The sequence below is a fragment of the Aethalodelphis obliquidens genome, unplaced genomic scaffold (assembly GCF_003676395.1).
Source record: "Aethalodelphis obliquidens isolate GAN/ISIS:26980383/991018 unplaced genomic scaffold, ASM367639v1 scaffold16, whole genome shotgun sequence".
Classification (NCBI taxonomy): Eukaryota; Metazoa; Chordata; class Mammalia; order Artiodactyla; family Delphinidae; genus Aethalodelphis; species Aethalodelphis obliquidens.
The window spans coordinates 22489998-22512900 of NW_020837960.1; the positions used below are offsets into that span (position 1 = coordinate 22489998).

The window sequence follows — 22903 nt, forward strand, 5'->3', positions numbered from 1 at the left end:
TGGCGGAGGGGGGGAACTGTTTCCCTTGCCTCCCTTGAGGGAGGGGGTCTCACGGCTCGGCCACACCTCACGTCTCTGCCTTGCACGTTTCCTGGTTCAGACCCGGTCCACGTTCTCTCCGCCTGTCCCCAGGTCCACCACCGACCGGCCCCAATCTCCAGACAACCACTCCCGGGGCCTGGGGAGGTCAGGGGGTTTGCTCCAGCCAGATGCACTGAGGTCGCGGCGGCGGGAGAGGGCGAGGGGAGGAGGAGGCCCGGGGCGCAGCCGTGGTGGGCGCGCTCTGCCCAGAGGGGCGGGGGCGCCGGGCGCGCACGCGGAGGAGGCGGAGGGAGCGGGGGTGGGCGGGGGAGCGAGTGCGCCACTAGAGCAGGGAGCGCGCCCGCAGCCGCCGCTGCCGCCGCCCTCCTCCGGAGAGAGGCAGGAGTGAGGCTGTGCGAAGCGCCGCATTTCGATGAGTAGCGGCCGAGGCGCGTCCCTCCGCTAGCGGCTGCAGCCCAGACGCCCGCGGTCCAGCAGCGGCCGCCGCCCAGTCCCGGCCCCGCCGCCGCCCCACAGCCCCGCGGTCAGGCCGCACCCAGCCCCGAGAAGACAGCACCAGGAGGCGGCCCCGAGCGCGGCCACAAAGACCCCCGGCGGCGTCTCTCCGCAGACCGGTGCGTGGTTTGCTTTCGCCGGGGAAGGGAGCCGAGGGGCGGGCCGGCCGGGAGGCCCCTCCGGGGGCCCGACAGCGCCGACTCCTCCCGCAACCGCGGGGTCCAGGGGAGCGCGGGCGCGGAGGGCGGGCGGGCGCCCCCTCGGCCGCCGCCGCCCTTCCCGCCGTTCCTCGAAAGGAGCTGCCCGGCCGCGGCCGGGGGCGGTGTGTGCAGGTGGCCCTGGGGCTGCTGGCACCTGCCTCTTTTGTCTGGTGCCACCGGGCTGAAAACGGGGAGTCGGGCGAGCGGGGCCCCCATTCTCTCGGCCGCCTTGTTAGTGGAGATGGAGAGCTAGGGCGGAGGAGCTGGGCCAGGTGTTTGTCATTGTCAGAACTGGCCGCGGAGTGAGGACCAAGTGTGCGCCCAGAAGGAGTGGTCGGGTCGGGCCTCTTATTGTGTGCGTGCTTCCCCGTGGGCCCGGGAGGGTGGTGTGTGCTTGAGGACGGGGCGATCCGTGCGCGGGGGCTGACTGCAGTGTGGGTGCTGCAAGCACGTTTGCGGGGCCTCGAGTTCCCTCGGGGACAGCGTGGCTGCCCCGTGTGCAAATTAGTACCTGCAGTGCTAACAGCCTGCGGAGAGGAAATGGCATTTCCCTCCTAGCGGGGAAACGCACGCCCAGCCCCGCACGGCCCCCCACAAAAGAGGCCGCTGCTGAAAACCGGGTCTGCTCGGAATCGCTGCTGCATTGGGCCAGGAGGTGCTTGCAGGAGATGGAGTGGTTGAAAGGTTTCATTCAGGCCGGCTTGCTCTCCCCGCCTCTATGAATGTGTGTCCAGATTCTGGTGCACACGCGTTCAGCGGCCACACGGCAGGGTGTTCCATGAATACGTTTTATGAATGTTCCTAAATATATCTCTTTTCGCCGGGAAAGTAGGACGGCCTTTTTTTTTTTTTTTTTTTTTTTGCGGTACGCGGGCCTCTCACTGCTGTGGCCTTTCCCGTTGCGGAGCACAGGCTCCGGACGCGCAGGCCCAGCAGCCATGGCTCGCGAGCCCAGCCGCTCCGCGGCACGTGGGATCTTCCCGGACCGGGTCGCGAACCCATGTCCCCTGCATCGGCAGGCGGACTCTCAACCACTGCGCCACCAGGGAAGCCCAGGACGGCCTTTTAAGTATGAAATGTCACATGAATGCGGGTCAGAAGGAATTTAAGAGAGGTTATATGTAGGAACAGTGTAAAAGGTATGCACACATCCTGTGGTATCTGTGTCTGGGGTGGTGCATGCACACTGAAGATGTGTTTGCCTCTTCGTGCGTGCCTGGCCATCCACCTACATCCTAATCCCACTGGCAAAATGCGCCTTGGGACCTCCAGGTCTAGCATCTATTTAGATGTGGTAGCGTTTATGCCAAATTATTTCTTGGTGTGTGTGTAATCTCCAAAACAGGAACTCGTGTGCTCATCTAGAGAAGGATGAACACACAGTTTCTTCAAAATGGTGAGAAATCCCATAGAGAGCAGTCGAAGAAGCTGATACCTTGGCCTGGCAGTGTTTATAGGAAAATCTCTGATAAGACCCAGGCCGGGTCTTCCCCACCCAAGCCTTCCCCACCTAAGCCTCTGTGGCTTAGGTGGTGCAGTTACTTTCTCGGTCCCAGGACACATGTGTGCCCAGGGCCTTAGCCATCTATGGCCTGTGAACGCGTGGCTGTGCCCTTTAGCCAGCTTCCTTGCAGAAAGTGGGGACCTGTGGAAGCCCAGTGAATCTTCTTCAGGAGCTCTTGATTCGAATATATGACTAAGCCAGTGGAATTGCTGAGCCAGCCAAGCAAGGGAAAGAATACCTATTTTGAAGCCACACATAATATCTGGAACACGAGGCTGTCTGGTGTGGCTTTCGACATTCATTTAGTGGTAGCTGTAGCCTTGAGAATGATTTCACTTGGAGTGTGGTTTTTCTTTGTCACCCACATCGTTGCCTACTCTGGGGCAGACTCAGTGAAGGGAAGTAAAAGATGTGGGCCCTGCTGTGGTTGAACACATGATCCAGTTTGGAGAAATATACAAATAAAATCAACTTTTCTCTATTTTAAATTGATCTTTTTTTTTTTTTTTTTTTCCCCAATTGGGGTGGAATTGTTGGTTCTAGAAGCCCGTTCCCTCAAGGGAATTCCAACAATTGCTAAATAATTTGACCTTTGCCGATTGCGAATCAGCAAGAGCCCCTTGGAATTAGATTTGCACTCTGGTGACACAATTGTGCCATCCTTTCTGCATGTCCTGCATGTTTTCTTTTGGTTTATTTGGATTTGGAAGGAAATGCCTAGGGTTGGAAGAATGATCACTGCATATAAAAAATAAAACAAAACCTTCAACAGCCAATCTGACCTTTATACTTTACGAAGTTTGAAGAGTGTAGTGAGGTGGCATGGGTTTTTGAGTACTGGCAGCATCATCCCCCCAACACACACATCCCTTTTGGAAGACAAAAGAACTCCTTTTAAAAACAAAAAGAGTAGGAGCAGTTATGATATCATGGGCAAAATATTGGCTCTGTTAATTAATAGCTCTCTGAAGGATTGGATACCAACAAATAATTGTTTTGAAGTTATCTAACTTCAAAATCAATGCAGCCACTTCATACCTACCTATATATGGTATATTTTTTCTGGAAAATGCAAATTTAGACTAAAAGTGAAGTTATTGAGTGGCATGAGGCGGTTTTCATATTTGGAGGAAAAAAAATACACAAAACTAATAATCACTCCAGATTGAATCCCAGCCCACTGCTCCCTCCCCCCAGCAGGGTCAGCTGTAGAATCATGAGCAGGTGAAAACGTTGATGGCCTGGAGACCACTGCGTGGTCTCTGTGCACACAATGTCTTTGGCAGTTAAGTGGCCTGCCCAAGGTCACAGAGCTAGTTAGGAGTGAGGGCTTTAAACACCTTACTTTACATGTGATGATGGGCCAATCCCAGGGGGTCTAGGCCTCTAGGACAGAGTGCACAAGTCGGAAAGGAGGGAGTGCCAGCTTCAGAGGCAGTTGGAGTGAATCTGGGTTCAAGTCCCAAGGCCCTCAGTTCTGTCTTTGGGACCCTGGATACATCCTGCACTCAACCTCAGTCATAATAATACCCCCTCCCTCACTGGACTGGCAGGAGGTTTAGAGGGAGCTCTTAGCATGTTACACAGCAGTTGATCTCCATGTAACAGTGTCAGGCATGTCATAGACGTTCAATAAATGTGAGCTTTTTCCACTCCACTCATTTCAGGTGTGCACAATCTCTAGCAGTGCATGAAGCTTTTGAGCATGAATTTGTAGCCATTCTGAATGGCTCAGAGGTCAGTTGACTGAGGGTGAAGGAAAGGTCAGGGAAGCTTGGCAGTACTTTGGGCTGGTTTGGACTGACCTTCGGAAAGGTGACATCGTCTGTGTGGTAGGATTTGGGGAGCACTTGTAAGGTTCTTGCCCCCAGTTTTCCATTTCCCTTAAACTCTTATTTCAATATGCCTGAAACTTTGTCCTTGAAACTTCTTTCCTTTGAATGTTGAGGTTTTCCCACTTTCTTAGATTACCCTGTTTAAAACACGGATCCCCTGTGAGGGGCAACAGCACAAGCCCTTATCAGCTAACCCCTGAGCAAGGATTAATTGATCCCACAGGCAGCAGCTGATGACAGGCCTCCATGGAAAGTCAAATGGGGACGTAGGGGCACAGGTGTACCTTTTAGAAGGTCATGAGCTGGAAATCTGTGGCGGGGGTGGGGCTGGGGGAAGCTCACCTGGAGCCTCTCTTACCGGAGGGAGAGATTCTGTTCCTACTAGGTCTTTTTGTGACAAAGTCAGGAACAGAAAGGCAGATTTTATTAACAAAAATATTAATACTTATCACAGGGTAGACATTACCCTAAGTGCTTTATGTGTTTTAACTTACTTAATAGCTGATGTTAACTAGGAGGTAGGTACTGTTATCTTTTCCGTGTGTGATTCAGGAAATCGAGGCTTAAAGACGTTGAACAAGTAGATTTCTCAAGGTTACGCAGCTCATATGGGGTCAAGTCTCGGTCAACATCTTCAAATCTCGATTTTCTCAACCACAGACAGAGAGAGCCTTAGTGGAAGGAAAGGCCAAGTGTCCCAAAGAAGTAACTTCCATTCCTTCTTCTTGTTCTTGTTGCTGTGCTGCTTCTCTTTTTCCTTCTTCTTTTCTGCCCCTGCCTCCCTTCCTTTCTCCTCCCTCCCCCACCTTCCTTTTTCTTCTTTTTTTTTAATCCACCTTATCTGAAGCATTAAATATAAGTAAATGAGTTATGGTGAGTCCACTTTTTAAGTAAATTTCAATTCAATATGTGAATCTGCTGGAAAATCTCTTTTAAGTTGGTAGAATCTACAGATTGTTTGCTCTTGGTCTAGCCATGGAGAGTACAAACACTAGGTAAAATGTTTACAATCTGACTCTTAAATGCTACCTGCCCTCTTTTGATTCCTGGTCCACCACCACCACTATATCTTGTATCTTTAGCCCTGTAGTGAAATGAAAGCTCATTTCCTACCTACCCTTGAAGTCAGGCAAACCTGGGGCAGAGTTCTTGATTCAGGCATTTCTCAACTGAATTACTTGGAGAAATTTAGGAGAATTTTTCTGTGCCTCAGTTTCTTCATCTGTAAATCGGGTTAACAATACTTTGAAAGGTTTGTTGTGACTGTTGGAAATAATAGCGGTTCAAAGCCTGACGTGCTAGGTGGTCAATGCGAACAGCCGTATTCTGACAAGACTAGGGTTGATTAATAAGCTGTTTCCACTGGGTCTGCCTCTTCTATTTCTTTGTTTTTTCTCTCCCAACTTGATAATTCATATTAAACATATCATCGATTATAGCAATATCTCCATCAGCTGCTCTCAAGCTGAGCCTTTCAAAGCAGGGTGCAAAAATAACATCTTTGTGTGGCTGTTTGTGTTTCTGTGCCTCCCAGGTTCAACTTTAACTCCGTCATGTCCTTCGGCAGAGACATGGAGTTGGAGCACTTCGATGAAAGGGATAAGGCACAGAGATACAGCCGAGGGTCGCGGGTGAACGGGCTGCCCAGCCCCACGCACAGCGCCCATTGCAGCTTCTACCGAACCCGCACGCTGCAGACCCTCAGCTCTGAGAAGAAGGCCAAGAAAGTTCGTTTCTATCGAAACGGAGATCGATACTTCAAAGGGATTGTGTATGCCATCTCCCCAGACCGCTTCCGATCTTTTGAGGCCCTGCTGGCTGATTTGACCCGAACTCTGTCGGATAACGTGAATTTGCCCCAGGGGGTGAGAACAATCTACACCATCGATGGGCTCAAGAAGATTTCCAGCCTGGACCAGCTGCTGGAAGGTGAGAGCTGGGAGATACCTCCCAAGTGACCCTAGGGCATATGGCTTCGGTTCCCACAGGTCCATATTATTCTCACCATCTTCTGCTTGATCTCTAAGAGACAGCATTCAGCCCTGTGGCTGTGATCCTTACTGTTCCACATGGTGGAGAGTTCACTTGTCTGTACAGTAGCGTAAAAAGAAAAAACCCCAACAAACCTAATGGTATTCGATCAGGTAGCTTATAATAATGGGCTGAGGGAAAAAGTGTCTTAATTGTACAGCATCCTCTCTATTGTTTCTCACACCCGTGCTGTGTTAATTTTAAAAGTCCATTTTTATATCTTTAATCACATAGTTCTTATTTATTTTTAGCTGCAAATTGAACTTTTGCTACCACATGTGTGAAAGTACTTGAACTGAAAATAACTAATAGATCATGAAATTTTTGAGTTTTAAGGAATCTTAGATAGGTATCAAACCTTTTAATTTTAATCACTGGGGACTGAGGCCCCAAAATTCAAGTGACATGTGTCTGTGCGTGCATGGTAAGATAGTGTTGTTGCTGGACCAAAAGTTAGATTTGCTGCCTGTTCTTTCCAGTATGACACATTTCAATTTTAAAATTATTTTAAGGTTTGACTGATTTTAAGTTTAAAAGGATTGTTGTCTTTCTGTGGTATTTGAGGAGTTAATCTGCTCAGTTTATTTTTGTTAAGTTTAACGTAGGTTAATAGTGATTACCTATTTTAGACATTTCATGTGGAAATAGGACTATTTGGGTCCACGGATGAGGCCTGGTGTCTTGTGCAAGCAGAGTAGGTTGCCTCCTCTGGAATATATGTGTCTCAGGACTGACCCTGTTTGAACAGGGCGTGAGGTCTCTAATCACCTTAGAAATCATAATTGAAGTAAAACAACTTGGGAGAAAAATAACCGGGGTTAAATTCATGCTGAGATGTAAATGAGGGTAGCCGGTCCTCTTTGGAGAGTAGATTTTTCTAAGTTGAGGTCTCAAGGTCCTCATGAAATATTAGTGCAAAGCAACACGGGAAAGGAAGTTGGGAATGTGGGGAGAGCTTGATTTCACCCCGAGTTCATCTTTACTCCAGATGTATTTGCCCAGGCCCTGTAGTCTGTCTGGATCCTGGACGAATGCCATGCCCTGACTGCACACAGGCAAGCACTCTGGTCTTCCTTTGGAATCAGAGTTTGTACGTGATTCAAGGCTGAGGGCTTCTCTGTCTTTCTCCCATTTCTCTTCCCTTGATCCCTTGGCAGGGATGCCAGTCCACTCACAGTATGACTGCACTTGAGAAGAGGGTGTGGAGGGGTTTGGTTATGTTTATTTTGTGGGAATTCACATCTCTTTTCAATGACTCATCACCCTGCCAAGAAGCCTGTAGACTTGGCCTTTTTCCTTCTCAGATGCTGGAACTTCCAGTAAATTAAAGGGGAAGAATGAACATAGAATATTTGTGTATCAGCTTTGATTTTTGTGCCTTGTCTTTTCATGACCTTGGAAAATACAGGATAAATAATTTGGTGAGGTATTCCAGAGGATCTGGGAAAAGATCAAGTACAAAGTCAGGTGTAAGCAATTCCTTTGAGGGCTGATGGTGTTGTAGGGAAAATATGCCAAGATCTCAAAGCACCTTCTAAGACATCCTGGGCTTGGCATTCTCTGGTCTAGAGTCACTTGTGCAACATCTGTGCGGGGGGAGGGTTACTTCAGTCAGTTTCTCACCCAGGATCGATCTTCACTCAGAAGTGGCAGAGATATTCCCATGATTCCCATCCGCCAAGGAGAAGGTGTGAGAGGTGGGATATGACAGTACTTTATATCCAGGGACCAGCAAAATCATGGCATGCTCGCCACCATCTTCTTTGTCAGTTTTTTAGCACAAAAGAACACCTGCCCTGAGAGAGAGACTACTGTCCTGAGTGATGATGATAATGATAGCTCGCAGATATTGAGCATGTGTCTTGCATGTATGAACATTTTTCATTCTCACAATGATCCTAGGAGGTGTAGGTACTGTTATCCTCATAGTAAGATGAGAAAAGTGAGGCACAGTGTGGTTAAGTGATCTGCCAGAGTCGCACAGCAAGAAATAGTAGAGTTAAGATTTGAACCCGCTGGTACCAGCACTTGAGCTCATAACTGCCACTAGTAAGATACTGAGTGGGGTGGTATTAGTGGCTTTTTAAAATTGAAGTATAGTTGATTTACAATATTGTGTTAATTTCTGGTGTACAGCAAAGTGATTAAGAGATATATATATATATATATATATATATATATATATTCTTAGTGGCTTTTAAATGAAATCTTATTGTATTAGCTTCTTCTTGAAAACAAATATTTTTAACCTTGACTTAATTCCAGGAATGACAGATACTGCTCCCAGAAACACTTTACTATTTTCATTTGCCTCCAAACACCTTTCTCCTTGATCAATAAGAAGTTAACTGCAGATTGAATATTCTGATGTTAAAAAATTCCTTTTTGGAAAAAAATACCTTTTTCTGATTAAATAAATGGTAACTTCAGTAAAGTAGGTAAGTTCACTCATTGGCTGCATTTAAAATTTTTTTTCAGTTTAAACAGATTTTTTTTTTCATTTATAACACTGACAATTCTCATGCAGCTGCACTTAGTGTTGAAATAGCTGGAAATTCATTTAGATTTGCCTCTTTGTCAATTATGTTTTTTGCTTAGTCTGATAAAATGCAAACCGTTGCTTCACATTCATCATTAGGTTCATAGCTCCCACTTTACATACTAATTTTATGTAAACGTCAGTGCATGTTATTAGCTTCTCATTTCCCCTTCCAACATGATGACGTTTGCATTTTAAGTTAAATCCTTTTAGCGAGTGCTGTGACAAGTATATCTGACTTGTAATGTTTTTTTGTGAGTTTGTTCATTCTCACTTATCTCAGACTAGAAATTCGGACGATGATGTATGTGAGTTTCTTTATTTATAACGGTCTGCTGGTCACTTTAACTGTTGTATTATTATTATGCCTAAATTTGGCTTAAAAATGTTGATAAAGCTAGCTCTTGGCCTGGAGTATAACTGTATGAGTGGTGTGTGTGTGTATACGCTTGATTGTCCATCTGTGCATGTATGTTTACATACACACACACGTACATGCATGCACTTCAGAGTAGACCATGGATGACACTCCTAATTGTTTGCTTTCAAAATGGCCTTTATATGTTTAAAAAAAGCCGTGTTGCTCAATAAGGAAAGTTGAATTGCAGGCCTATTTCTGCAGGTGATTCACCTTGAGACGTGGCCTCATTTTCCCAATATTGCCTCTTTTTACCCAGTTTTACACCGTTTGTATTCCACTGTAGCTATGCAGATGTTGTGAGGATAAATGAAGGAGTAACACTTAAAACCTTTGAACCATTAGGAAAAAGATGTAATTTACATACCAAGCAGCAACTGATTGATTGGTTTTTCTCTGTGGGTTGCTCAGGTGTTAGTGATGTGTGTGGAAGAATAGGCATTCTCCTTCCCCACACTTTTAAACAGACTTTTTTTTAGTGCAGTTTGAGGTTGGCAGAAAAATTGAGCAGAAAATGCAGAGGTTTCCCATGTCCCCCTGCTCCCACATGTGAACACCGTCTCCCACTATCACCAGAGGGGTACGCTTGTTACAGTCAGTGAGCCGGCACCGACACGTCATTTATCACCCCAAGTCCGTAGTTTACACGAGGGCTCATCCTTGGTGTCGTACCTTCTGTGGGTTTGGACGGAGTTATAATGACATGTATCCATGACTGTGGTATCACACAGAATAGTTTCATTGCCCTGAAAATCCTCTGTGTTCTGCCTCTTCATCCCACCCTGCCCCTAACCCCTGGCGTCCACTCATCTTTTTACTGTCTCAGTAACGTCTTTTAACATCTTGTGTGAATGTAGGTCTGAAAGGGCCAGAGCGTTTCCTTTAAGCCTTAGGATAAAAACGATGCAAGGATGCTATCTTCCGGATATATGTAAGTTAATTGGTACATGAACTCTGCATGTATTAGAAACAGGCCCCTCTCTTCCTCGGCTCCCACACATGCTGTGACCACCCCCGGCGCACCCCCGCCCCACCATGGACACCGCCTGACTCCCGAGCCCCAGCATAAGGGCTTTTCCCAAGTCCCCATCAGAATTAACCTCTCGGGAATAAACCCAGACTTCACCCTACAGTCAGGGAATCTCTCTCCAACCATGATTTCCAGGGCCCCCAGCTCTCTTGGCAATTTTCCTTTCCCTTGACGTGGTATCATCTAGTTTTTTCCTCTAATTCGCTAGCTTACTCTGTGCCTCTCCCTGCTGCATTGAGTTTTTTTTGTTTTAATTAAGTTTTAAAAAGCTATAAAACATGCCTCTCTCAAATTCCTGGCCAACAGTGGCCAACAGTCTACTAGTAGTTTTTTGAGTATCCATCTCCTCAAAGATACCAGTGCTTGTTAAGAAGATACGTATCAGTTGCCTGTAAGTTAACATACTGTGCTTACAGTTTGGCACCTTGCTTTGTGTACTTAACAATATAGCATAACACAAGTCTAGAACCACTGTGATCTTTTTCCTGACTTCAGAGTAACCCTTTTTACAAATGTACCATTTTTTATTTAACCAGTCTTTTATTGATGGGCCTTTAGGTTGTGTCCAGTCCTTTGTTATTAGCAACAGTTTTGCAGGGAATATCCTTGAATGTTAAGTTTTCCACTCATGTAGGAGAATATGCATAGGATCAATTCCTAGGAGTAATATTGCTGGATAGAGAGGTACAAGCATTAAATTTTTAAGAGCCATTGCAAAATTTCCCTTCATAGAAGTGGTACTAGTTTGTACTCCCCATTAGTAATATATGAGAGTGGCTGTTTTTCTACAAGACGATGTTTTACCAAATGTTTTGTCATTTGCCGATCTGTTAAGGAAAGAAAAACATGTATCCTTTTATAGTTTTAATTTTCATGTTCCCATATGAATTGTCTCTTCATAGCTTTTGACCATTTTTCTACCAGGTTGGGGTCTTTTTTTGGTTGACTTCTAGGATTTTCTTTTTTTTTCTTTTAAATATATTAGCCCTTTGTGATACTAATTTCAAGTATTTTCTTCCAGATTGTCCTTAGTGATTTTGTTTATTTTTTATTTTTTTTGCCAGATTTAACAAAATTATATAATCAAATGAATCAGTCTTTTCATTTATGGCTTGATTTTCATACCCCTTGGGTCCTCTGTACCCTGAGATTATAAAATTGTTGCTCTTATTTTCTTCTAGTGTTTTTATGTTTTCATTAAAAAATATTCTAATGAAAGTCATATTAGTATAATTTTTGAGGAAAGGATTCAGTTCTATTTTTTCCAGGCTACCTGCCTCATTTTAAAAAGTTTTTGTTTTGAAATTAATTTGTACTTAGTAGAAGTGTCACAAAGATAGAAAGTTCCCATATACTCGACCCAGATTCTCATGAGGGAATGACTTACACAGACATGGTATTAATTATCAAAAGTAAAAACTAACTTGAGAATACTAGCAACTAAACTATGGGCTTTATTTTGCTTTCACCAGTTTCTCCACCAGTGGCCTTTTTTCTGTTCCAGAATCACACATTGCATTTAACTGTCCTATCTCCTTCATCTCCTCCAAGCTGTGACAGTTCTTGAATCTCTCTTTGTCTTTAATGGCTTGACAGTTGGAAGAGTGCTGGTCATTTATTTTGTAGCATGTCCCTCAACTTGGTTTAACCTGGTGATTAGGTTGAAGTTACGCATTTGTGGCAAGGATTCCACAGAAGCGAGGCTGCATCCTTTTCAGGGCATCGTTTCAGGAGTATGTGCTGTTGCCATGTCTTGTTGCTGGTGAGGTTAACTATGACCCATTTAACCAAGGAGGTGTCTGCCAGTTATCTTCACTCTAAAGTTACTCTTTCCCCCTCTGTAATTAATAAATATTTTGAGGAGGAACTTTGCGGCTATGTAAATAACTTTCACCCATGAATTTTGGCATTTCTCGCTGGATTTTGCCTGTACCAGTGATTAGGAAGGTGTCCAAAGGGTGATTTTCTGTTTTCCTCATTACTTGCCTCAGCTTTATACACAGGTCCCTTCACTTTCCTGTCTTGGGATCATCTGCTGTGACGTCATCAGCTCCATTATTTTAACCACTCTTTTAAGGCCAATTAGTCCCAGATCAGACCTTCCTTCAGCGCTCCAGCCACCTGGATACATTCACCGTATACTCTAATCCTGAGTCATTTCATCTCAGCATGTATAGATGTGAACCCATTCTCTTAGGTTATCCCGAATTTAATCCTCTTCTCATCTTCTGCATCTTGTTAAATGGTGTCACCATCGAATTCAGCATCACCTTTGGCTTCTCCTTCTCTTCATCCCGCAAATCCAAGCTGTCACAACTTACTGTTGATTCTGCTTAAGACATTTCTTCGGTTTGTTTGCTCCTTTTCACCACCATTACTATAGTTTTCAAGTCCTCAATACTGTTTTAAAAGTATTACTTTTTAAATTAACCATTTATTAATGGAAGTATATTAATTTACAGTGTTGTGTTACTTTCAGGCACAGCAAAGTGATTCAGTTATACATACATATATATTTATTCTTTATCAGATTTTTTCCATTATAGGTTACTATGAGAAATTGAATATAGTTCCCCATGCTATACGGCAGGTCCTTGTTATTTATATCTATTTAATATATACTAATGTGTATATGTTAATTCCAAACTCCTGGTTTATCTCACCCCCCCCAACTCCCGCTGTCCCTTTTGGTAACCATAAGTTTATTTTCTATGTCTGTGAGTCAGTTTCTGTTTTGCAAATAAGTTCCTTTGTGTCATTTTAGATTCCACACATAAGAGATATCATATGATATTTGTCTTTCTCTGTCTGACTTACTTCACTTAATATGATAATCTCTAGGTCCATCCATGTTGCTGCAGATGGCATTATTTCATTCTTTTTTATGGCTGAAGGAGTGGCACATTTTTATACAGTGAGCATTATAGAACATTTTGAAAGATGCAAAAACGTTTTAAAAAATTAAATAATGACCCCTCATATCCCTGTCCCTTGACTGTTCTCATCTCTTTCCTGTACTGTTGTAATAGTCTCCTAAGCTGCAACTGTATATCTTAGTTTTCCTTTTTCAGCTTGTTTTCTCTTTTCTTTTTATAGAACCTGTATTTGCCCCTGCTTTCCATTCCCGTTACAGCCTCTCTTAGATGAGGTCCTTTAGGACACCTGTCCTGTACAGTGGGCTTCAAACCAGTTTTCCTGCACAGAGACCAGGCCACTGACAAAGCATCGCATACCGCACTTGTGCTTCACCACGGCTCTCCCGCGAACATAGAGGATACAGCCCTCCATCTTTATCGTGTTTCTCTCAGTGGTCCTGCTCCTGCCCCTTCCTTCTGTTCTGGCTTGTCTCCCGTTACCCATTGATACTGGGCTCAGCTGCTCTCTTTCCTTGTGTTTCCCCACCTCTGGGCCTCCTTGTCTCTGGGAGGAGGGTAAGATGGGTGTTCTCCTGAGGGTGCACGGTGGCATCATGCTGCAGTCCTGGCTTCGCAGGCCGACCAGCCTTAACTGAAGGCTGCTTCCACCTCTCCTGGCTGGGTGGTGCTGAGCAGGCTCCCTACCTCCTCGTGGGTCAGTGTGCTCTGGGAGGAGAGGTCTGTTAGTTCTTAGCTCACAGGATCGCGGTGAGGATTACAGGTAGCATGGCATGGGTTACAACAAGATCTGCTGATGGCAAACATTAAGTTAACCTGTTCTACCAATAGCATCTCCAGTCTCGTCCCTTCAACCTACGGAACAAGTCTCCCACAATCTAAACAGTTCTCGCCTTTGTCTTGCTTACCTCTCAACCCCTGGCTCTTCTACCTGAGAAATATCTGCATTTGCTGTCTCTACTTCCTCAACTTCCAATCATACATCAGCCCCTTGATTAGCATCATTACACTGTAATATACTTGCTTATTTTCTATCAGTGTCTCTGGAAGTCAGGAGCCATCGATGTCCTCACTGTCTATCACGGTAGTAGCAAGGACTCAATAAATATCACTGGAAGAAAGAGGAAAGAGAGAATGAACGGATAAACGAACGAACGAAAGCAGTCTGACATCATTATCCAACTGAAGTGGCTGTTACGAGGCCACATGTGGCCTCCTAATGGCCAGGCCAGTGATTTCTTAGGAAACCTTATCTTTGCTGCTGTTCCTGGAGCCTCGGATGGTGATGTCTGGGTCTTTCCCAGCCATGTACTCACCACCCCTTGGTTTCCATGGCTCCAGGCACCTGATTTCTCTCAGTTCCCTTCAGTGGCACCTCCATCTCTGGGCACTCTCAGTACTGCTGTTGCCTGGATTTCATCCTGTCCAGCTGGGTGGGGTCTCTCTGAGCATTTTCTTCAGTTCGCATAGCTGCAGCTAGCCCATGCATCTCCATCCCATACCCCAGACCCATATTTTCTAACTGCTTGCTGGAAAATCTCCAACTGGTTGGCTCCTAGGAACTTCAAATTCATTATGTGCACAACCAAATTCATTTTCTTCCTTACCATCTAATCCAAACATGTTTCCCTTCTCATTTGTTCTGTTGTGGTATATGGGAAGTTGGCCCAAACAGGTTTCAATGCCATCATTTCAGTGTTGTCGTCGACTCTATTGCCATGAGCGCTGCATCCAATCAATTGCCAATTCTTCAATCCAGTCGGTTGATTCTGTTAAGTACTCCTCAGAGCAGCCGTTTCTCTCTGTTCCTAATGCGGAGGTGTGAACTTTTGTTCTTCAGCTCCTCTCCTGGTCTATTAGAATAGCTTTCTAAGTAGCTTCCTGACCTCTGTCTCCCCATGGCCTGCCTTCAGCCCTGCCTTCACACTACAGCCAGTGTGGTCTTCCTAAAACCTGGGGCTGATCATGCATAAACACTTTGACCTTGCTGCCTACTGCAGTCTTACTCTTAACTTGTTTGTCCCTGGCACCGTTTTTGTTTTTTGAGAAAGACATATTAATATCAATCAGACTATCCCTTTACTGCACTGTTCACTAGAGCATATTAGTGTTTTATTTTTATCTGAAATGCTGTCCTCTTTTCCGCTAATGAAAATCTGACCCTCACTTCCAGGGCCAGCACGAATTCCATTTTTTCTTCCTTGATCACGTAGTGGGAAGTGGGAAATGACTTTTTTTTTCTCCTCTGAATTAGGATTGCTGGGACCACTTATTTACCAATTATCACTTATCTTGTGGTGGAATCTTTTCATAAACACATCTTGCTTTCTAAATTCTTTGAAGAGAAGGTCAAAGGATTAGGATTCGGATTCGGATTCTTTTCAGGTGTTATACCCGTTACTGAGAATTTAGGAGGTTGCTTAAAATTTTTGGATTTCGTGGCTAAGTATGTTTGTACTTGTTGCAATGTTGTTATTTGTTGCTCTGTTATTTACTTAGGAAACATTTTTAGCAATGAGAATAAATATTTTCGTGCCTCCAAATACAGTTTGCCGTGTTGCTTTCTAAAAGGGTTGATAGCAATTTATAGTATCCCTAGTGGCATTTTCTATTTCTATTTTATTTTGTTTTTATCCTTTGTCACATATTTTAGTCCCTTGTATTTTTGTAAATTATAATAGGCTTTGTACATTATATTAAACCACTGTTGTATTATAGGTCGTCTGTCTGTTTTCCCCTTCTTATTTTAGTTTCTCTAGTTTTCAGTTATATCAGTCTTGAATTAAAAAAAAAATTGGATCCTTCAATTTTTTCTTTATGTTATTTTTCTCTTGCTTTAAATTTGAGAAGTTGACATTTTCCATAGACCTAAAATACACATTCACATTTTATTTTCAGTAAGCTTATTTTTATGTACTATTATATAATGAAAGACTTCCATGGAAGAATGATATCCATAAGTGCCTTTGGGAATCCTTTTTCTTGCCTTTGATAGCACTATCAAAATTGTCTTCTTAAACCAGCACCTTCCAGGTAGATTATGAAGTGTTGCTGTGTATACTGAGATAGGCTCATAAAATATAATATCCAGAAGGCAGTTTATGACATTTTATTCCATAAATAATATATTTCATGTAATTTAACTCAGTTCAGAGATTTAAATATATATTTGAATCTTTCCCAGCTTTTACTGTAACTCACAGTAGTGAATTTTAATTTCCAGAGTTTTCCATAAGAAAGTCTTTACTCTGGAAAAATGAGATATATTACACAAAGCCCTCACTTAAGACACTTCTGAATATGCCACATTTGGAACTTAAAGGAATCCTATAGGTGGTGGGCAAGCAGCTTTAATAATGTGAAGAATGGAGATTAGGTCATTTTCAGACCGAGGTCAAGTGATGTCACAGCTGGAATTTACATGTCTCAACCCTTAGCCAATGAAAAACCTCTAGCAATGAGGAAAAACAGGGCAGACTTCTAGTATCTCCTAATATGAGATCTTGTGGAGGAGTACCTTCCTAGCTGACTGCACAGGCCTGGTTACCCAGGGAGCTGGTACCATATTACTGGAAGTTGTCCAGAGTGACTAAGAGAATTTCTTTTACATGCAAATTCTCTAATTTCTTTTTTTTTTTCTAATTTCTTAATGGGAGCCCATGGCCAAGTAACTTAACTTTGCAGATTTTTTACTAATAAACTTTGTTAGAGAAAATTTATTTCCATACTTTAAAGAATAACAGAAAATCTAATAATTTAAAAATGCATATGTGATTTTTTGGAAAAAAACAAGGACTCTTTGGTACCTCTAAAATAATCTAATATGCTTACACCGAAATTATTCTATTTTCAAAAGTCCCCCAAATATTTAAGCCTTTCAGGGAAAAGTTACTATATTCTGATATTTTGGGAGGTATTGATTGGATCCAGACACAATTTCATGCTTCATTTTCTTACCTTCTTTCTTTTTGCTTGTTTTTGTTTTAACTGTTGTTTTCTTTCTTTCTTTGCTTCACAGCAAGTATTAGTTTTTTGGCTTTTTTAAATGCCACAGCAATTCAGAAAGATGCTGCTTCTGCAGTTCCTGCTGTTTGTTGGGCGTCTTAGGTACCTAGAGTATTACATTTCAAATTAAGGGTCAGTCTTAACATAAAAATTTTTGGCTCTAATAAACTAGAACAAAATTGTGACAGTGTGATAACCAATGAGCAAGTCATTATGTTTAGTGATTTCCAGCTCTACCTCCTAGATTTTGATGCCATTTCCTTTAAACCATCTATGATCTTTGCCATCTTGCCATCCTTGTCTAATTTCACCTATAGTAAATAATCCAAAAGTTTCAAAGCACATTTTGGGCTATTTTGCTCAAATATACTTTGATTTAGATAAATTAACTTTTATTTCACCGTGGTAGTAGAAATTATACCGCGAAACTCTGGGATGGCTTAGTGTGTAGAGGAAGCATGTTATGGTACTAATGAGAAGTTTTACTTTACCTTGCTATTTAATTTAATCAATTTATTTTTTTAATTGAAATATAGTTGATTTGCAATTTTCTGTTAGTTTCAGGTGTACAGCAAAGTGATTCAGTTATACATACATATATATCTATTCTTTTTCAGATTCTTTTCCCTTATAGGCTATTACAGAATATTGAGTATAGTTCTCTGTGCTATACAGTAGGTCCTTGTTGGTTACCTCTTTTATGTATAGCAGTGTTTATATGTTAATCTCAAGGTCCTAATTTATCCCTCCCAACCCTTTTCCCCTTTGGTAACCATAGGCTTGTTTTTTATGTCTGTGGGTTTATTTCTGTTTTGTATATAAGTTCATTTGTATCATTTTTTTTAGATTCCACACATAAGTGATATCATATTTGTATTTGTCTGGCTTACTTGCTATGATAATCTCTAGGCCCATCCATGTTGCTACAGATGACATTATCATTCTTTTTTATGGCTGAGTAATATTCCATTACATAAATATACCACATCTTCTTTATCCATTCCTCTGTTGTTGGACATTTAGGTTGCTTCCATGTCTTGGCTATTCTAAATAGTGCTGCAATGCACATTGGGGTGCATGCATCCCGCTCCTGGGCATATATTCGGGGAAAACCATAATTCGAAAAGATGCATACACCCCAATATCTTGCTATTTTTGAATGGCCTGAAATTTAACACACATACCTCATGTCAGGTCTTGAACAAAACCTATCGATGATTCTCTAGTCAAGAATATAACCTATCTCTTAACTGTCTGCCCAGTTAAGGAAGAGATTAAACCCTGGCTATCCAGAGCCATTTGACCAAATCAAGGCTATGTATTTTTCCCATTCAGAACAATTACATTTGTTAATTTACAATTATCAATGCTATTAACACATTAATTAAAAAGCTAATTTTTACAAGATCAGAAAACGCAATCAACTTTAACTGCGTGTGACAGAGGCTACGTCTCTTGTGATGGGAAGAAGTTTGGAATTATGATTAAAATAAAAGTAGTCAAAATGAGGGTCAAGTAGATTTAATGCAAATATATTTTTACAGCTTAATAGAAGCTTATTAACATATGGAAAGCCATCTTGGCTTTTCCTGAATTCCTGAATAGTGTAATAGATTCTAAATGACGGCACTGGATGCTGTGTGATCTTGGATTTGGTGACCACGCCTTCCTCTCACGTTAGCGTCACTTTCCTCTTAACACAATATCATCTTTGTTGGGAGTCTCACACCCTTCGCCAAGATTTTATTCCAGTCTCTGAATTCGATAAAGGAGGCAGAGAAGTTTCAAAGTGATAGCACTGATAAAACACAAGTTTCCTCTCACTGCTGTTGCTTGAACCAAGCCCGCATTATCTTCTCAAAGTTGTCATGCTTTCAGAAATTTTCAGTGTGCTTTGTCTAAGAAGATGTAAAAAAAAAAAAAAAAAAAAAAGTTTATTTTGTCTTTCAACAAACCCATTCCATACTGTTATGTGAATACTTGAAAATTACTCCCTTTTAAAATTATTTTTTATTCCTAAAGTTAAAAATTTTCCTTTTTGAAGTGTAAACCACTCCATGTTTTTGTTTTAAGTTATTAGCTTAGTATATAAACTTCCAAATAATCAGACAATGACATATCTCCAGTGAGCACAGAATTCTGACGAAGTCTGGTGTTGTCAGCTAAGGCCTGTGTGTCTTGTGGGGGGAAGCTTGGGGCATCCTCACATTGTGATGTATCCCAAGTTGAGTGGATCTGTGGTCTACTGGTAACCACAGAAACAATGAACACTTTACAGTGTTAATACCTGTTTAGTGGACAATTAGTGCAGTGCATCCTCTGGTGATTTTCACTTGTGTAGCAGTTTTGCATTTGAGATCACTTTGACCTTTTCTATCTAATTTGATGGTCACAAAAAACTGGTGAGATGAAAGTGGCCCCTGGCATAGCCTTCATCTGACAGGTGAATAAACTACCACTGAGAAGAGTAGGGGATGTGCCCAGGTCACACGCTGAGAGGCCAGGTCTTGAGCCCAGAGTTCAAGTTCTCTTCCCACCATGACATTCACACTGTCTCTCCACCAAGCCTTCAGAAACACCGCTCTTGTTGCAGCCCCCATGGATGTGTTGTTGATATCCACATAGATCTTGAGAAAAGCATAGTTGGGACCAGTAGTAACTGCTAAGTGACTAGAAAGGGGGTTTCCTAAACTGGTAAACGTCCCCTAGTCTTACTATTTGTACCACTTCTAGTGAGACATAATGCATAAACACACATTGGAATATGTTTTAAAAACATTGGCAAAGTAAATATTTGATAACATATATAATTGTGCTTTTCTATTTTTGAAACCCTGGTTCAGTTATTTTTATGTGAATACCTATTCCATGGCCTTGGATATTTGCACTATTAATTTAAAAATAGGACAAGGATTTAGATAAAAGTAAATGGGCTGTGTAGGATTAGTCCTAGGTTACTTTACCTGCAATTATGAAGGCTTTTTAGCATTTTTACCTATTCCCAGTTATAAAGACTTACTAACACAGAAAAAAAGCCATTATGAGATCTTTAATTTCAAAATGCTTTGACTTAAGTTTATGAAATGTGTATGCAGGATTAATCATTTTATAATGACTAATGGTACATGTGTTACCTTCTTTTTTATGTGATACATATCTATTTAATAGTCTGAGTATCTGTAATTCTTTTATTCATTCGACAAACATTGGGTACCCCGAGGTGCCAGGCACTGGTCTGTCCTGTGTGCTGGGCATATATCAGAGAACAAGGCAGTAGAAGACCCTGCAAAAAAAAAAATATAGTTTGAGTATCTTCATTAAATGATTCTCTGTTAAGGAGTCATTTTTAATAAAAAATTTAATTTTGTATATTTTCTTTTTTTCAGCTTTATTGGATTATAATTGACAAATAAAATTGTAAGATATATAAAGTGTACCTCATGACAATTTTACATATATATATGAAGGATTCCTCTTATCTAGCTGACACATTCGTCAACTCAAATATTTTTCTTTTTTTTCCTTTTTTTCTTTAGTGAGAACATTCAAGTTCTATTCTCCTAGCGAATTTCAATTATACTATGTTGAACTATATATCAAATATACAGTGTTATCAACTGTAATCACCATGCTGTACATTAGATCCTCAGCTCTTTTTCATCTTATATAGTTATATTTATTTTAAAGTCAGTTTATGAAGTTTGTAAGTTGACGACTCTCAAAAGTTTTTGTCTATAAACAAGTGTGACGTGTGTGTGGATCACTGTGCTTGGCCCTGTGAAGATGGAAGAAAAGGAAAGGAGTTATTCTGCTTATTTTTGGAATTTTACTTGACTTTACAAAGGGTTAAGCAAACACTCCCGTCAAAAAAAAATTACACAGCTATTTTTAGAAGCTGTTTTCTGATCCATTTTCAGTTTTTATTTTATCTCAGGTGGCAAATGTAGGTGCTCCAATTTTGAAGTTTTCTGCAAATATAAATATAACTGAATCCCCCCAAATAGTTTCTATTTCGAATTCAATTTCATATCTCTCTGAGGGCTATATTCAATATCGGGATTTCTATCACCAAACTGAAGATGATGAAAGGGAAGAATGATGATTTTTTTCTTCCCCCAGAATACCAATCTGTTGCTGACAGAGCCAGATTAGATGTCAAAAATCTGGAAATCAACTGTACTCCAATAGGAATTTTTAAAAAAAGAAGGCAAAATTCTCTTTCATTAATTATTAATCATACCGCCATTGTTTAAAAAGTCACAAGTAGTGCTTGCTTCTAAGGAGAAAAGGAAAATTCAGAGAGTAGGAAAAAGGAATTGAATTTACCTGAGTGTAAATTTAAATATGCTTCTCTCCTCCTTAGGAGAGAGTTATGTGTGTGGCTCAATAGAGCCCTTCAAGAAGCTGGAGTACACCAAGAACGTGAACCCCAACTGGTCCGTGAATGTCAAGACCACCTCTGCTTCGCGGGCAGTGTCCTCGCTGGCCACCGCCAAAGGGAGCCCTTCGGAGGTGCGGGAGAATAAGGATTTCATTCGGCCCAAGCTGGTCACCATCATCAGAAGTGGAGTGAAGCCGCGGAAAGCTGTCAGGATTCTGCTGAACAAGAAGACGGCTCACTCCTTTGAACAGGTTCTCACTGACATCACCGATGCCATCAAGCTGGACTCGGGAGTGGTGAAACGCCTCTACACCCTGGATGGGAAGCAGGTAAGGGAGGTATCATGCTGTGACCTTGACTTTACGGGCAAGAACCAGGGAGTTGGGGGATTTGTGCAGCATATGGTGGAGACCTGAAACATACATTTTACTGATGTTGAGGGACTTGGGTCGTTTAGTCAATGCATACATAGCTTTTGCCCCCAAACCAGTTCAAGGATAGAGTTAGCACAGGATTAACCACTGAAATCAAGTACAAATATAGACCTATGAAGCTTAAATGATTACTCAGAGATTTCTACTTTTCCAGTCATTCATTGCTTAACATAATGGTGCCTTTTTCAGCCATCTGTTTTCAATTTGTTTATATAGTAATGTCTTATCACCTTGAGCAGGACCGAGCTATATAGAGGTAGACTCTGACCAGTAGAGAAAAATCTGAGTCCTTTCTTTGACCTAAATAATATTTCATAGTTTTATGTCTCAGTAATGCTCACTAGTGAGATTTATTTACATTTTATAGATTTTTAGGTACATATCTAAGGAATGAAATATTTCCATCTGGGTGGCTTTTAAGAGGCATATTTCTAGAATATTATACATCTTGTATCAAAAACATAATTTCAGAATTACAATGAAAAGGTTTTCCTTTACTGTGGAATGTACATCAGTCAGTTTGGGTGAGTGGACATCTTAATGTGCATTGCTCAGATGAACTTAAAGGAAGTCTTGTGTGGACTTTTGCAAAGATTTGACAGAACCCTGATGGTGAGCTGAATAAAAGAACACTGATATATGGACAGAGGAATTTGCTGGTCATTCAGAGTTTACCAGTGTCTTTTGGTTTCAGATTATAGTTTTTTAGTACACTGTATTTGTTTGAAATTTTGTTTTTAACATGGATCTGTCCACTTGCTTTTTAGAAATTATTTTGAGGGATAATTTGAATGATTTGTGTATAGAGTACATATTAAAGATCAAAACTAGATTCATAAAAGATTGATCTTATTAAGTAGAAGACTCATCCAGGTTCTTGAAGGCTAACACATGCAAACTTTATGAATTAGAAATAGATGCAAATACTAGAGAGTGTTAGTAATGAAAAAAATAGGGATGAATTCCTCCCCTGGGAATCCATTCAAATGCTCTAAATTATAAAATTCATTAGGAGAAAACGGAAGATCTGCCAGTTCATTTATATTCACCTGCCTTCTGCTTGTCTCATAAAACTTCCCTTAAGTGTCACGTGGATAAGGATTCTTAGGAAATTTC

At 41.7% G+C, this 22903-nt stretch overlaps 1 protein-coding gene across 2 annotated transcripts in view; it reads left to right on the plus strand.

Moving 5' to 3' along the window:
• Positions 1-406: 406 nt before the first annotated feature.
• The window catches only part of DCLK1 (doublecortin like kinase 1), a 324314-nt gene continuing 301817 nt past the window's right edge, over positions 407-22903 (plus strand). Inside the window, exons 1-3 of one of the 2 annotated variants that reach the window (XM_027116519.1) lie at positions 407-656; positions 5611-6005; positions 21336-21682. In XM_027116519.1, the coding sequence (XP_026972320.1) occupies positions 5630-6005; positions 21336-21682 (723 nt within the window). In that variant the 5' untranslated portion in view covers positions 407-656; positions 5611-5629. The remainder of the gene's footprint in view (positions 657-5610; positions 6006-21335; positions 21683-22903) is intronic. The other variant, XM_027116518.1, reaches the window with a different exon arrangement.